The sequence below is a fragment of the Thamnophis sirtalis genome, unplaced genomic scaffold, assembly GCF_051295495.1.
Source record: "Thamnophis sirtalis isolate CommonGarterSnake01/CBP01778 unplaced genomic scaffold, rThaSir2_p1.2 scaffold_2, whole genome shotgun sequence".
Taxonomy (NCBI): domain Eukaryota; kingdom Metazoa; phylum Chordata; class Lepidosauria; order Squamata; family Natricidae; genus Thamnophis; species Thamnophis sirtalis.
Window position 1 is genome coordinate 23291426 of NW_028261382.1, and position 15675 is coordinate 23307100.

Consider the following 15675-nt stretch of genomic DNA (forward strand, 5'->3'; position numbering starts at 1 on the left):
TGCATGGATTGCCCAAGAGGATCATTTCAGATCACGGAGTCCAGTTCACAGCCAAGTTCTGGAGCCAGGTCCTGAGATCTATCGGGTCCACACAAGAACTGAGCTCAGAGGTTCATCCCAGCATGAATCGTGCAGCAGAGAGAGACAATGCAGTAGTGCAACAATACATTCGGTGTTTTGTGGACTATCAGCAAGACAACTGGTCAGACTTGCTACCCTTCGCCGAAGTGGCATACAACAATGCAGTTCACAGCAGCACTGGATTTACTCCTTTCCGAATTACCAGTGGCATGGAATTTGTTCCCATGCCTGAGCTGCCTAGACAAGCTCCCTCCTCCATGTCTTTGAATGAATTGATGGACATGCTAAAGAAAGGATGGGAGAATACGAAGAAGGCTCTAGCAGATGCAGCAGAAGCCTACCAGAAGCAAGCTGATAAACACTGCTCGCTCCAGAACCCCTTCCTTGTGGGGGACAAAGCTTTTGTGTCTACCAAATACTTAAGATTAGGAATGCCTAGCAAGGAATTTGGTCCAAAATTTCTAGGTTCATTCCCTATAGTGAAGATAGTTAACCCATTTACAGTTCAGCTCAGTCTACCCAGAAGTCTAGGGAAATTTGGCCTGGAATTTCATTGTAGCTTGTTGAAACCAGTAAATGGGTCTAGCATAAGAGCATCCACCCAAACTTTCTCTCCTCCTATAGTGATAGAAGGGGAAACACAATCTGAGGTGGAAAAGATTGTAGACTCTAGGTTGAATAGGGGTCACTTACAGTATTTAGTGCAATGGAAGGGCTACCCTTTGTCTGAAGCCACTTCGGTGAAAAGTTGGAACTTAAAAGTGGAAAAGTTACTAGAACAATTCCACGAGAAGTTTCCCAATAAGCCAAAAGGTTCCCTAGAGGGGGAAGTAGGTGGTTAAATTTTGATATGTTAACTTTTATGTTATTCTCTTTTTAGGAAACGTTTTTCTTCTGAGGAGAAGGATTGTGGGTGTGGGGACAAGATCATGAACTTTTAACTGGGTGGGATTCTGATGTAACTTCCAGAGTTGGAATCCCACAGCACGATGCCAACATGCCTGTCTTATTAAATTGGAACTTTAAGCATAGTTTTGCCTTCGACTCTGATTTAATTCTGCATGGTATTTGGAACGCTGACATGGGTATTGTTCCAAGGGCTCCTATAACCAAGCCCTCTCTTTTGGGGGCATGCTTGGTGGAGCTACTCAGTTGTACCGCCCAGCCACTGCTCTGTAATCCCCCCCCAAAAAAAATGCCTGAGGCCACCCTAGATACTTTATGTGTTTATACCCCTATTTAATATATATCACACTTCTTTAGAAGAAAAAAATAAGTATTGAAAAAGTGTTTGTTTTAAGGAATGCAATTTTTCCTAACCAAAACAATTATATTTTTTCCATCTGCTGTCACATCTTTTCAGCTCTGTAATTATTCTAAAACAAATCCTCCTTATTCTCTGTCAAAGAATGAATTCTTGAGTATTTTGTCTCTTGCTGTTGTGTTAAACCCTGTTATTTGATGCCTGTATTTATATTTATTGATTTGATTTGTATCCCACCTCTTTTACTTTATAAGTAACTCAAGGCAGCAAAGATTCTTCTTCCCTCTTCCTATTTTTCCCACAACAACAGTCCTGAGAGGTGGGCTGACGGAGAGATAAGGAATGGTACAAAGTCACCCAGTCACCTTTCATGCCTAAGGCAGGACTAGAATTCAGTTTCCTGGTTTCTACCCCTAGTGCCTTAACTTAACACCAAAAGCAGTGTTGCTTTTCCTCCTACTACATTCTCTGCCCACATCTGGATTGGGCCTTTCTTGACGATGCCAGCAAGAGGCACATTTATCTCACGTTCTCACTTATCTAATGACCTTTCCCAGTTCTTGGCGGGTGCCAAACTCTCCTGACCCCTTAGGCAAGAGCCAACTCTCTGCTCCCCTCCAATTTAATCCAGCTTCAATTAATTAAATGGCAGGACGACAACACAAGAAGAAGGAACCATGGTGAGGTCCATGTCATGCTGTGTGACGATCCAGGGCTAGGCACAAAAGCAACACAGCCAGAGTGAAGGCTTAACTCCCTTTTATTGCTCCAAATTTCACCTCCAAAGTTCCCACAGTTGACTGTAAATCCAAGAGCAATGCTCCAAACACACACACACCCCTCCACAAGCTGCTGTGAGTCCAGAGGAGCAGACAAGAATTCAGGGAACTGGGTTCCAGAGTGTCTTTGTGGCACGGAGGGGTCGCTGGGGCTGCAGCACAACCCGAAGCAGAGCTGTGTTGCTGACTCCTTGCCCATGACCAGGTTGGCAACCCAGGCAAAAGAAGGCTAGGCAGAGTGGCCAGCTGTTGGTAACTGCAAGTGTGGCTGGAAAAAGGCAATGCTTGTTCCTGACAAGCCCCCTCCCCCCGCATCTCTTTAAATCTTATTCCCCAGGTGAGCCCCTGTTTTTTGCCCTGTGCTGATCCCACCTTCTCTCCATTCTCCACTCTGGAGAGTCGGGTGGGGGAGGCAATTGTTCTTCTCGGGAGCTCCCTCACTCCTCTGCTCCACGGCCTCCTCTTCCCCTCTCCTGCCCCCTCACTGCCCCCTCTCTCCTTCGCTGGCAACCCTCCCAAGGCCTGAGGGACCTGGGACCTCCTCGTCCTGCTCCCCCGGGCATTCCACTGGGGCCAGTGAGGCTGCACCATCCTCCTCCATTGGACCTGGCTTCATCTCGTCCTCCCCCTCACACCCGGGCTCCGACAGGACCATGACATGCTGGGCTTATGGTTTTCAAGAGAGATGGAAGCAGCACATTTTTGTCTCCTCCAGACGAGGTGATGGCCTCCAGGGAGCGTCCTCTCTAGGATTCTAACTGATTTGTGCATCCTGGCTCTGGCTCCTTACCCACCCGTGACAAGGGCAAGCAGGGTGCCCAGTTGCCCTGAGCCAGACAGTGTTTGGGCCCCAGGAAAGACAGAGCCTCATCTGGAGGGGCTTGGCTGCCACTCCAGATCTTGCTCTTTGGTGCCTTGCTTTCTGGCTGGCATCGCAGGAGCACTTTTTTTCCCTTTCCCCTGTTTGCTTTGGAGTGGATTGGCCTCTGCATGGCAAGGCCCTCTTCTTGCTGCCCCACCCCTGCGGGGCTCCAATCAACTCAGGGCAGGGATGGGCAAGCAGCACGAATGGGCCGTGTTGTCCCATTTCCTCAAGGAAGTGCCTGGAGGAAATCTCTGGGCTGGGCGGGCGGGAGGGAGGCAGAAGCCCATCCAGCTGTGCAGAGACCGTCCCTGTGGCTGCTCCAGTGCGCCCGGCTTTCTTGCCCAGGATCTCCCAGCAGGGGACGATTCCTCTCTGCAGGACTGCCCGTGCCACTCTCAGTCCCAATGTGGAGGCCGGCGGCAACCCTGCCACTTTTCTTGCTTCCAGGCAAGGTCTGCTGGGGTCCCCTTCCTTCTCCCAGAGCCACAGGGCCCTGGTCTCTTCCTGTCCGGCCTCCAGGCAGTGCCTCGCCCACTGGAAGGGGCCCGGGCTGACCTTGGGGGCAGAGCCTGCTTCCTCTGGGCACCACCAGGAGCCTGTGAGCATTTTCTCCTGGGGGCAACGGGGGGCAGCACTGCACTCTGACACTCAGCATCCCCAGCTGCCTCCTGGAGGGGCTGCTTGGAGGGGCTGCTCTCCAAACTGCCTCCTTGGGCACCTTTCCAGGTTGTCTTCTTCTGTGGAAACCCCTGGGAGATGCTGTATCAGATAAGCTCACCTTTTAGTTGTGGGGGAAACTGGGAGAATCCCCCAGGGGCAAGAACTGCTCAGCCAACCATCCCCCATCAGGGCGCAAGTCAGTTTCACCCCTCCGAAGCCTCCTGGCTCAGCCGATGCGCAGGAAGCCCAGGATCGAGAGGGGAGCATGGCTGCCCACTTGCCAAAGAACAGCCAAACTCTTTGGCCTGTGCCCCCTCCCTCCCTCCCTCCCTCCCAGAGCGCCCCTCGGGAGACCCTGCTTGGGCTTTCTGGGGAAGAGAAGATGGGCAGAGACCCCACTCCTTATTACTGCTGTTGGGAAGCTCTTCAGTCTACCCAAGGAGACCCAGAGGCTGAGAGGCTTGAGCCACCGTTTCTTGAACAAGCCACAGCACCATAAAAGCAAGCCTAGACAGAAGGTGCCAGAAGCTCCTTAGGGCTTAAGCAAGAGTCGGGAACCGCTGGACGTGTCTTTCATGGACAACCCCTCCCAGCTACTTCAGAAGGAGCCTAACTCAGGGCCATCCCAGGCAAGGAAGGGGCCCTGTGGGGGCCTTCTCTGCCGGAGCCCCTTCCCCCTCTGGCCCAGGCAAGGCAGCTGGCAGCTCCAGGTTCTGAAGGAGGTTTGGCCTCGCAGCCTTCCCACTCAACTGGCTGGAAGGGCTGCCAGTGGGGCATGCAACAGCCCTCAGGGGAGGGGCCCTTGAGCCTGGGCCCAAGGCCACCTCTGCTGTGTCAGAGAAGAGCAGCCGGCCCTCTCTCTGGGGGCGAGCAGAAGACACGGAGCCCTGGAAGGAGCCGGTGACGGGGGAGGGCAGCTGCTTCCCTCGCCCAGCTGCCCTGCAGCACCCGCCCTGCCAGCCCCCAGCAAAGAGGCGGTAAGTGATGGGGTCCAGGCAGGCGTTGAGCAAACCAAAGAGGAAGAGGATGTGTGCCAGTGAGGGACTCACTGTCCCTTCCATGTCCACTGGCCAGAACCAGTACCACAGGCCCAGCAAGTAGTAAGGGGTCCAGCAGAGGACGAAGGAGCCGACGATGGCCAGGCTGAGGTGCAGCAGGCGGAGACGCGCCCTCGGGATGGGGTTGCGCGAGCGGCGCAGGGGCGTCTCTTGTGCAGACCCTGAAACAAAGAGGGCAGCCCGGTCAGCCGGGGGGGCTTGGAGCCCCACTTCAGCTGCTCTTTCGCCCGGAGCTCTGCTACATTCATTGCTTAGTTTTTCCTAAAACGTTTCTGTTTTGTGTTTGTCCACTATGAACTTCCTGGGCAGACTTTTTCCCCCAATAGGTGCATTTTCTGTTAATTTCCTTTGTTAAGGAAAAATATCCCACATTTTGCTTTGGGTCAAGCATGAAGCTCCTTTGGCCAAGAGAGGATCAATTTCCCCTATCCCATTCAGACTTCGGCTTTTCCAGAACCTCCCACAAAACTCTGGCTGAATGAATAACAGCCCAGCTGGCCTCAACCTACAGCCACAACGGAGCCTAAAATTTTTGTGGCAAGTAAGACAGTTGTTAAATGAATTTTGTCCCATCTTACGACCTATCTTGCCACAGTTGTTAAGCTAGTAACACGGTTGTAACCTGGCTTTCCAAGTGATTTTGTTTGTCAAAAGGTTGCGAAAGGGGAATGGCATGAAATGCTGCGATCGTCATCAATATCGGGCTAAACAGCTGGATTTTGATCACGTGACCATGCGGATGCTGCAATAGTCATGCATGAAAAATGATCATAAAGCAATTTTTTCAGTCTATTGTAACTTCAAACGGTCATTAAATGAACTGTCGTAAGTCAGGGACACGGCTTGTGTTTTCAAAGTCTCGTTCAAAAAAACCCTATGCAAAATCTCCAGCAGATGGCGACGTTGAAGAATCATTCAAGTTTAACTCCCAGGTGAAGGAAAGCAATTGGCTGCCCCATTGTGCCCCCCCCCCACCCCGCCAAACTCACAGCTGTTGCAGGAGCTGAGGTGCCTTGAAATCTCCAGCAGCACTCGGGTGTAGCAAGCGCTCATGACCAGCAGTGGGAGCAGGAAAAGGCCTAGGAAGCCGAACATGTTGTAGGCCACCTCGTGCCAGTGCTGGGCAAAGGAGCCGTGGGTTGTGCACTGGGTGAAGTTCTGGGGGGAGCTGATGGTGACTGTGTGGAACAGGAACAACTGCAGGGACAATGCAGGAATTGGGGGGAGCGAGAAAGGTTTCGGAGCAGAGCCTGATGTTGTGCAAGCCCCTCCTCATCCCCCACCCCACCCCAAGGCCACAGACCCCCAGCCCAGGTTGGGGGAGCTACTTTGCCAGGATGAGCCGGCTCAGGTACCTGAGGAGCGGAGAGGCTGGCGCTCATCAGCCAGGCCGCGTAGAGCAGGATCTGGTTCTTGCGCCAAGCCCGGGCAGTGGCCAGGGGCTGCAAGATGGCCGCTTGGCAGTCCAGGCTGATCAGAGTGGTGATAAAGGCCGAGGCATACATGGCCAGCAGCTTGAGGAACATGAGAAGCCGGCAGGCCACATCCCCAGCCTGCCACTGCAGCGTGATGTTCCAGGCGGCGTCTAGTGGCATCACCACCAAGGCCACCAGCAGGTCTGCCACTGCCAGGTGCAGCAGCAGCAGACGTGCGTGAGAGCCCTTGGCTGCTGGCCTGCTCCAGCCGGTCCACAGCATGGCCATGTTGCAGGTGGCCGAGATCACGCACAACAGCAGCGTCAGCCCCACCCGGACCTGAGCAGCCACCGAGAAGATGGGCAGCACCACCGACTCCTCCAGGCCTTTGAAAGAGGATCCCCTGCCCCACAGCCCACTCCTGTTGTGCTCCATGGGTTAGGGTTAGGGATGAATCTGCCTCCCTGGAAGGGAGAAAAGGGAAGCAAGGCTGGTCACTGGAGCCAGGGCAACTCCCCAGCAGCCCCCTCCCCCTCCCCTGTTGCCCCCAGGGGGTCTCAGCAACCTACCTGCCCAGGAGCCGGAGCCTGCCTGCCTCTCTGCCTCGCCAGCCCTGGGAAAGCAGCCCGAGGGGGCCTGCAGGCAGTCAGGGCTGGTTACTCTGAGAGATGCCCTTGGACGGGCATCCCTCGAATTCTGCCCAGGGTCACATCTGCTCAGCCCCAGCCGACAAGGCAGCCAGGTGGCTCTCGTGCAGCTGCTGGGCGACTGTGGGGGAGGGGATTCCAAACCAGGATTTTCACACCTTGACCCAACCCACTTTAGCCGTGTGTTGCGCTAGGAATGGCTTTGGTCTGGAAAAGGGCCCAATGGCTTCTTCTACGAAACACCCTTAAAAGAGAGGCAAATGTTTTGGAAGGCAGCCAGCCAGGTTGGAATCCAATCGTTTCAATAAAGGAGCCATTATTGCGCCTTTCCCAGAGAGTCGCTGGGGGCCGCGGGGTGGATGGCCTGGCTGCAGCCTCTTCCTGGAGGTGCCTGGGGAAAGAGGGAGAGTCCCCACTGGGCTTGGGGTGCCCCCTTCTCTGTGTTCATCAGGGCAGCTCCTCCCCCAAAAGAGCCAGCCCGGTTGGGGCTCCATGTCTTCTCCTTTGGAGCAGCTTCTAGGTGGCTGCTATGGTGAAGGGAGCTCGACAGCCACCGGTAGCCCTCGAGGCTCCTGCAACGCCTAATCCGGCCTTTGCGTGGCTGTTTGTGGCCAAAGTCCGAGAAGGGGACCCTCCCCTCCTCACCAGCATTTGTCTCCTTTCGCTGTGCTTGTACTTTGCTTCGGAGGGTCAAAGGTTTTCTAAGCAAACACCATTACATTAGGCTCTCAATTATTAAAAATCATTTATTTTCCCCAATCATTTCTGCCCCATTTTTCTCCATAACAATAAATACCATCAGAATTCGCCAAAGAGTCACAAGAGTCCAGAGGTTTCAGAGGCAAACTGATCGCAAGGGCCCCGCGGCCACCGGCGCCTGAGAAATCAGGGCAGAAACCGCCACCAGGGGGCGCCTGCCCCTCACGGCCTCCCGGAGCGCCGGAAAGTCCGAATTCGGGGCGCCGACCTTGGCAGGGAGCGCGGCTGCTGAACGGCCGGAGAAACGTCCGGCGGCCGTTTTCTGTCCTCGCCCGGCCGGGCCGGGCCGCTCCACGAAGCGCGATGGACCCGGAGGAGCCGAAACGGGTCTCCAGCGCCCGCAGCCGGGGGAGGCGCCGCCGCTACCCGTGATCCGCTCGGCGCCTGCTCGGAAGCCGTTTGGCCGCGGGGTCCTTCGGCTGGCGGGCGCCGCTAGGTCGGCCCAGAGAGCGCGGCGCTCCGTCCGGCGGGCGCGCGATGCTCTGCTGCTGCTGCCGATGGGGCCGGCCGGCGGCCGCGGGGTTTGGTCCTGCGAGGCGCGGCGAGGGCGCTCAGTCCCGGCCGGGAGCCGCCAGCGGGAAGAAGTCCTCCAGGAAGGAGAGCAGCTCGTCAGGGAGACTCTGCAGGGAGAGACGGGAGCCGGTGAGCCTCCCGCTGCGCCACCACTCGCGGACCCCGCAGGAGGAGCGGCGGCGGCGGCGGCGGCGGCAGAAGAAGGCCGGGCGGGGCGGGCACCTACCTGACAGGCGGGCGACGGAGGCGCAGCGGGCAGCTCCGCCGGGAGGAGCGCGGGGTCGGCTCGGCCGCCTTGTTCGCAGCTGGAGGCGGGAGCGCTGCGCCACCACTCGGGCTCCGGCGGGGCGGGCGGGCGGCTTTCCTGGCCTAGCAGCTGGGAGAGGTGGCCGATGTAGCGGATGGCGAGGCGCAGCGTCTCGATCTTGGTCAGGCTCTGCCCGGCCGGCGCCACCGAGGCGGGCAGGTAGCGGCGCAGCGCGTGCAGGGCCTGGGCCAAGCGCCGCATGCGGAGCTTCTCCCGCTGGCTGGCGCTCTGCCGCTGCCCGCCGCCCAGCCGCGCCCGCCCGCCCGCCCGCCAAGCCCGGGAGGCCGGCAAGGAGCCGCAGGAGTCCGGGGAGGAGGCCGGCGAGGCGCTGCTGGAGCCTGGGCCGTCCTCGGCCGGGCATAGGCAGCAGGAGGGCCGATGAAAAGCGGGGCCGAGGTCCGGAGAGGGGCAGCCGGCGCGGGTGCTGCGGGCCATGGCTGGGGCGCTTGTGAGGGTCGGGCCGCGCGGGGAGCGCTTTATGCCGGACAGGTGTGAAGTTGGCACCTCGGCCGGGCCTTCGCCCTCCAGAGCGGGGAGGGGGGCCGGGCGCTTTCAGCGGCGGTGGGAAAGCGCGGGCGGGCGGGCGGGCGGGCGGGGGGTCCTCGGAGGGGGGGGGCGTCTTTGCTTTGGGAGGCCCGGCATAGGCAGCTGCCCCCGCTTGGCCTGGCCGAGGTGGGTCGCCTGGGAAGCTCTGCGGGTGGCTTGGCCAGGCCGGGAGCGTTGCCCGTAGGGCCCTGGCAGCCCCCTTGCTCTGCTGATCCCAAGGGAAAGGCCACTCTCCAATTCTCAGCTCATGCCGGAAGCTCTCCTGGCCTTTGGCTCCCCCGTCCCACTTCGGGACCCCGGGATCCCCCCATTCCAGCCACCTGGAAAGGGTGTGGATGAAAACTGGATGGGGTTGTGGGAGAATGCCTGATGTTGTCGTGGAATTTGCCCCAGGATTAGCTGGTGTGCTGTTTTCTACATGTATGTTGTAAAAATAGCAAATATGGAGGTCTCTTCCTTGGTGGGTTAGATAAGAGGAACCCTCAACCTTTTACTACCTTCTTACATTCCCAGCTGCTCTGAGCTAGCTGAGCTAGTGGTCAATTGAGAGAGAACTCCATGGCAGGGCATTGGTTGTCCTCTGAGGGATCCCACTGCTGAATGTGTGGGACACCCCACTCTGAAGGGGCCTCACCCCATTGAAAGCTCTGGGATGAAGTGTTGGGCTTATGGGGGGAGCTCTGGGGCTTTGAAGGGGCTGCCATGTTTGAGGGGTGACGATGAGGTGAGCTCCAGCGAGGGTAGGTGGTCTCCGCAGGAGAATCCCAGGAGGACTTGCTGCCCTGGGGAGAGGGGCACAAGGCTTGTGCTCCCTCAGCCCACGGAAGCAGGAACACCCCATGGGCTGCCTGGAGGCTGCTGCCGCCCGCCAGCTTCTCTTCACACCTGGCCTGCCTCATGGACTGCAGACTTGAGATGAGGTCTCCACACCAGGCGCCCAGTGTTTAGACAAGGGTGGGGCTTTTTTGACACCCGACCCAGGGAAATCTGCCCCTCCACACATTTCCCAGCCTTGGGGAAGAGAGGAGGGACAGTGAAATGCAGCCTCTTCTCTTCCTCACAGCTTCTGAAGTTGCCACTGAGGGTCTTCCACCGATGGAGCCCTTCAGGGTATTAAGAGGTGGACCGCAGAGAAGCTGTCCTTCCTGGTTGCAGGCCTGAAACCGCAGGGACAGCAGGGCTGCAAGGGGGCAACCTTGGTGAGAGTGCAGAGGCTGAGAGGCTCCCCTTGCACTCCTGAGGTCTGGAATGTTATTCTTGTTGCCTGTGTTAGGAAGCTAACGGAGAAGAGGAATTCCCAGTGGGATGATGGGGGCAGGAGTCAGAGGGGCCCCTGGCCCCTTCTCTTCTGCCTGGGGAGCAGCTCCTCTTGGTGAATCTGGTGGGACACCAGAGAAAGGCAAGGATCCCTCTCTGAACAGGCAGGCTTGGCAGTGGTGGCCCAGGCCCTCAGCGGAGGAGGCTGGCTGGATTGCAGGCCTGCCTGAAGCACTCAAAGAATTGGAGCAGGGAGTTTGGCCAAGGGAGCTTGACCAGGTCAAAGAAAGGGGCAGAAAACTCTTGGGGAAAGAGGCGAGCCAATGGGGGGCTGCGAGTGAGAGAGATCCAGAAGAGCCAAAGCACCCAGGCCACCTGCAGACCCTGCCGAGGGACCACCAACTGAGTTCAGGCAAACAGGAGAGGGCAGAAGGGATGGAGAAGAGCTGGTGGAGCAGAGGAAGAGGCAGGTGGAGGTGTGTGGCTGTCATGATCCCTGGATCCCCTGGAAAACATTTGTGGGGCTTCCACTGAGTTCCTGGGACGCATTTGTCACATGAGGGACAGAGATGGAAGAGGAAAACTCTTGGTAAAAGAGACGCCAAGTAAGGCAAGATACAAGCTGAAAGGAGAAAGAATTATGAAAAAAAAAACACATTCAGTCCTCATGTTCTTGTCTCTGGTGGGGTCTGTGACTAATCGAAGATGCCCCGCCCAACTTAATGAAAAGAAGGGCTTGTGAAGGTGATGAATTGCGGGAGAATCCAACTATAAAGGCTTGGGAAGGCAGTGTCATGAAGAACCCCCCCTCCCGGCAACTGGCGGGGCAAAGGCTCCTGTGCCTCGGGAGGACGGGGGGCCAGGGAGAGGCCCCTCCCAGAGGGTCTCCATTGAGAAGGGCCTTTCTTCGGTTTCCCACATTGGATTTTTGACTGCTGGGCGAAAGAGAGGGAGGCATGCTGAATCCATCATAGTCCACCTGGCCTGGGGCTGGGGGGCATCTCAGGAGGGGCTGCTCCAGAGAAGCTGATCCCAGAGCATTAGCAGCTCTCAGTGCTGTGTGAATTGCTGCCTGCACACTTCCCAAGGCCGGAGTGATGACAATTAAGGCACGGAGTGGTGAAAGTCACACCTTTGCAAATGGGGCTCTCTTTCCCACTACCCTCGGCTGGGAGCCTTTGACCCCTTGCCCAGCCCTGCTTGGGGTTGCTTCCCATAGCCGGAGGCAGCATCAGACACTTCCAGCTTCCTTGGCCAGCGTGGGACAAGGCTGCTTTGGGTTCTCCCCACCCCCACTGCCAGGCCCCCTTCAGCCTCCAGCTGCAGAGGAGAGGCAGCCTCCACCCACACCAGTGATGCCGGGTGGATCTGCATAAGGTGGCTGCCAGGCCCGGACTCTACTGCTCTCTGCCCATCTGGGCAGCCGAGACCAAGGCTGGCACTCTGCCTCCCTCTGCCCCCCCTTTACTCCCCCTCAGAGCTGCTGGACCTCGTGGGAGCCCCAGACTGCCCGCCAGACACCCGGAAGAGTGAACAGTTGAGCAGCCTCAGGCCTTGTGGGTGGAAGTGGGAGTCTGGCACAAGGAGCCACAGGGCCTCCAGCTGTCCTGCAGAAGCGTGGTGGCCACGGCATTTGCTGGAGAGGCAGAGATGCTCGGGGGCACCTTGCCTGGCCAGGGCCAAAGGATGCTCCTGACTCCCAAGTCCCGTCAGCATCCAGGCTGTTTGGTCCCCTCTGACTCCTGCTCAGACCTAAAGAACCCCTTCTAGAAGAACCTGACGCTGAGGAAGAAGAAGAGCACATGCCACTCCGAAGGCAGCCGGGTCAGAGGTCCAGTAAGACGTTTGCTTTCTCCACCTATGGCATTCCGGCTCCTGCAGCCTTGACCCCTCTGCAGTTCCTGAGCACATGTGGAGAGCTGGCCTTTCTAGGCATGAGAAGAATTGGTATGGATGCCTATGGAGATTCTGGGTCATCCAGGCCATCGTTGTCTCCAGTGCTTTTTTCAAGGAAGGAACCTGGTCCAATTGCCTTTTGAAGAAAGCACCTTTGGGATAAGAATTGGGAGGTGCCTTGGAGGTGGTCCCAGGGCAGGAATCCCACCTACCACTCTGGAGAAATGGTTGCCCAGTATTTTCTTAAAAACCTCCCACAGCACCAGGAGGCAGGTTGTCCATTACTTGGTAGCTTTGACAGCCAGGAAATTTCTCCACAGTTCAGGTTTGGCCCTCCCTCTATAAAGCTTCCACCTCTTGGTTCTTGTCCCCTCGTGGGGAACGTATCCATACTTTCTTCCTGGGGCATCCCTGGGAAACTGCTCTCCTATCTCCCTGTGTTCCTGTAACTACTATTCGTAGCTACCTTCCAGCCTCCTGACCACCGTTGCTGCTCTTCCCTGCCCCCCTCCCAGTTCCTCGGCAACTTTTCTGTATGGGGCAAGCAGAACTGAATAGAGGATTCCACCCCCACCCCCCTTACATTTCTATGTCGCCTCCTGACAAAGCTCACCACGTGCCTTTAAAGCTTCCCCAGAAGTCCTCTTGACCTGGGTGGCATTGAGAAGATTCAGCAGATAAAGCCAATCCTGGAGCTGGCCTACCTGCCACCTGCCGAGGCACCTGCCTTCCTGTTCCAGGCCCTCCCATGGGAGGAAAGGAGGTTGGCTTGCAAAGCTCGCATTGGGCTGTTTTTCTGGTGCCTCAAGATCAAAGGTTGCTCTTGTTTTTTTTTATTGCTTTTTAACTAAAAAAACAGGAGGGGAAAAAGGGTTGTATGAAGTGGTTGTGTTGTGCAGCTGCTTCTGCCAAGGATGGCCATGAGTGCCCCTCCTCACCTGGGGCGGCTGCTTCTCTTCCAGCTGAGCCAAGCACTGGAGAGGGAGCCAACAGAAGCAACCAGATCGCCCTGCCCTGCCCTGCGTGAGCTTGCTTAACAAAGGGGCTGCCGAGTCTGCCGTTTTCTTGGCAAAGTGATGCCGTGACCTTTCAGGGTCTGTGCTTGGAGAGGTGGAGTCCTGAAGAGGCTGTGCCTGTGTGGAAGAAAGATTCAAACAGTACCATAAACATAGCGGCCAGTTCAGCCAGAGGAGCCTTCAGGAGATCAAACTCTGCATCTGCCACAAATTTAGACAAAGAGAATATTCTGTATAAGGACAGGGTCTTCCTTGTGTGTGCATTCTTCAGAGACCATTGGTGGAGTCCAGTTTTCATCCTTCCCCAAGATTATGGCCATTTGGGCCTTCTGCTCAGCCAGCCCTTTCCCAGCGGCTTCTGCAGGTTTGCCTTCTTTTTAGTGACGCAGTTCTGGTGTTGCACTCTTGTGTTCTGGGTGGTGTAACATTATGAAGCAGGTAGACAAAAGGCAGCACTGGGGACCCTCCTGGGCTGCAGCTGGGACCCTGCCCAGTGAGGCGGCTCTGGTGGTCAGGCACTGAGAGCATCAGTGGACAGGAGGAACCAGGCGAGCCCCCTCCCATTTCATGGGTTCAGATGCTGCAATCATCTTCATGTCCCAGTTGGTTAAAGTAGTTCCATGGTCCCAGGTCCCCACCCAGCGGGGGGGGGTGTCCAGCACCTCCACCAGCACATCCCCCCCCCCAGTGTCATCCCAACCTAAATTCTTCCATTCTTTTTCAGCTTGTGAGGGACTGAATGTTCTTTGGAACAAGTTGGAAACAATAAAACAGGAATTGATCATAGAAACTGACTTTCCCAGCCCAGCAGAGCAACTTAGAATCATAGGGCTGGAAGAGGTCTTCTAGTCCATCTCCCTGTTCAAGGTAGGGGCCTTATGCCGATCAAAGGGCTGTCTGGTCTACTGAAAATCTATTTCCTTGATTGTTCTCACTGACAGCATTTTTTTTACTTTTAGGTTGGATCTTTCCTTAACCAGCTTCCTCTCACTTCCTTGTCCTCCCCCCCCCCCGTGCTTTGGAGAATAAGTCAATCAGCTCCTCTCTGTGGCAGGTGGAGAGAACTGGAAGACAGTTATCATGACACCCCCCCAATTCCTTCCCTTTGATCAGTTAGACACACGCAGCTCCCTCGACTGTTCATCATACGATTTAGCCTCATGCCTCCTAATCATCTTTGCTGCTTTCCTTGGTAAGACCACAGTTGGAATATTGCATTCAGTGTTGGTCACCATGGTATTAAAAAAAACACTGAAACTTTTTCTAGAGTGCAGAGAAAAGCAACAAAGATTAGGGGACTGGAGGCTAAAACAGAACGGTTGCAGGAATTGGGTACGTCTGGTGTACTGAAAAGAAGGACTGGGGGTGACAGTATTGTCATATTTGAGGGACTGCCACAAAGAAGTGGGAGCAGTCCCTTAAATTCTCCTTCAAAGTACCTGAGGGCAGGACAAGAAGTAATGGATGGAAGCTAATCAAAAAAACTAACCTAGAACTAAGGAGAAATTTCTTTTCAATGAGAACAATGAATCTTCTGAAGTTGGGGAGGCTCCATCCACTGAAGGTTTTAAAAAAGAGACCACAGCCATTTGTCTGAAGTAGGATCTCCTGCTTGGGCAGGGGGTTGGACTTGTTCTTTTAATTCTTTATGCACTTTCCAAACTCTCGACATTGTTTTTGTATCATGATCAGAAAACTACGCAGTATCCCAAGTGTGGCCTCACTAGTGCAGTATAAAACTGCTACTATCGCTTCTCATGATCTTGACTATCTGTTATCTGTTGATACAGCCTAGTATTGTATTGACTTTTTGGGCAGCTGCAGCACCATGCTGGCTCATATTTATGGGGTGATCTATTAGGATACTAACATTCTTCTGACACATTGTGGAGCAATGTACCTCCTATTCTATACCTATGCATTTGGTTTGTCCTACCTAAGTACAGGACCTTAATGTATCTCACCATTGAACTGCATCTTATATATAGGACTCAGTGTTCAAGTCTGCCAAGTTCCTTCTGGATCCTGATCCAATCTTCTGGAGTGTAATCTGTTCCCGCCATCTTTTTGTCATCTGCAAATCTGATGAGTTCCCCTTCTGTTCCCTCATCTGTCATCTATGAAGATGTTGAAGAGCTAAGACAGAACCTGGACACCCTGCTGCATACTTTCCTCCATGTATATGTAGTTCCATTGAGGGCTAAATGTTGAGTGTGGTTGGTCAGCCAGTTATAAATCCATCTGGTGGTGATGTTGTCTATCCCACATTTTTGTATCTTATTGAGATGTAAGCTACAGTCTACACTGCTACCTTCATCTTGGCCAAGAGGAAAGAGAAGAGGATGCAAGGTGGACAGACTGTTTGGGTGGCAATAACTGGGAGACTTGAAATAACAGGGTTGATTGTCTTAGAGAAAATCTTATGCTATTGTTAGGAATCGAAAAGGACTTGATGACTCATAATTAGTCACTTAATATAAAGTGCTCTCTCGACTCTGAGATTTGGATTTGGAGACTTTGTGTGAAATTAAACATAGTGTCAATCCCACAGCCAGCATTAATCTTCTTCATAAATGTCACAACCCTGGGGTTCTTGGTTAGAACTAGGCATG

The 15675-nt window shown here is 55.2% G+C and overlaps 1 protein-coding gene across 1 annotated transcript; it reads right to left on the reverse strand.

Moving 5' to 3' along the window:
• Positions 1-2037: 2037 nt before the first annotated feature.
• Positions 2038-6557, reverse strand: LOC106539091 (gonadotropin-releasing hormone II receptor-like). Its single transcript, XM_087707604.1, has 4 exons — positions 6063-6557; positions 5697-5904; positions 4602-4868; positions 2038-2060 (listed from the first exon to the last, which is right to left on the reverse strand). Exons 1-4 carry the CDS (start codon positions 6555-6557, stop codon positions 2038-2040), a joined length of 993 nt encoding a protein of 330 aa, XP_087563730.1.
• Positions 6558-15675: the final 9118 nt, after the last annotated feature.

Excerpts from the sequence above, each read along its gene's own strand:
- LOC106539091 (XM_087707604.1), bottom strand. The coding sequence starts at position 6,557 with ATGGAGCACAACAGGAGTGGGCTGTGGGGCAGGGGATCCTCTTTCAAA. Across the intron at positions 5,905-6,062 it reads CCAGCCTCTCCGCTCCTCAG|TTGTTCCTGTTCCACACAGT; the intron begins GTACCTGAGCCG and ends TTGTCCCTGCAG. Across the intron at positions 4,869-5,696 it reads CCTCAGCTCCTGCAACAGCT|GGTCTGCACAAGAGACGCCC; the intron begins GTGAGTTTGGCG and ends TCTTTGTTTCAG.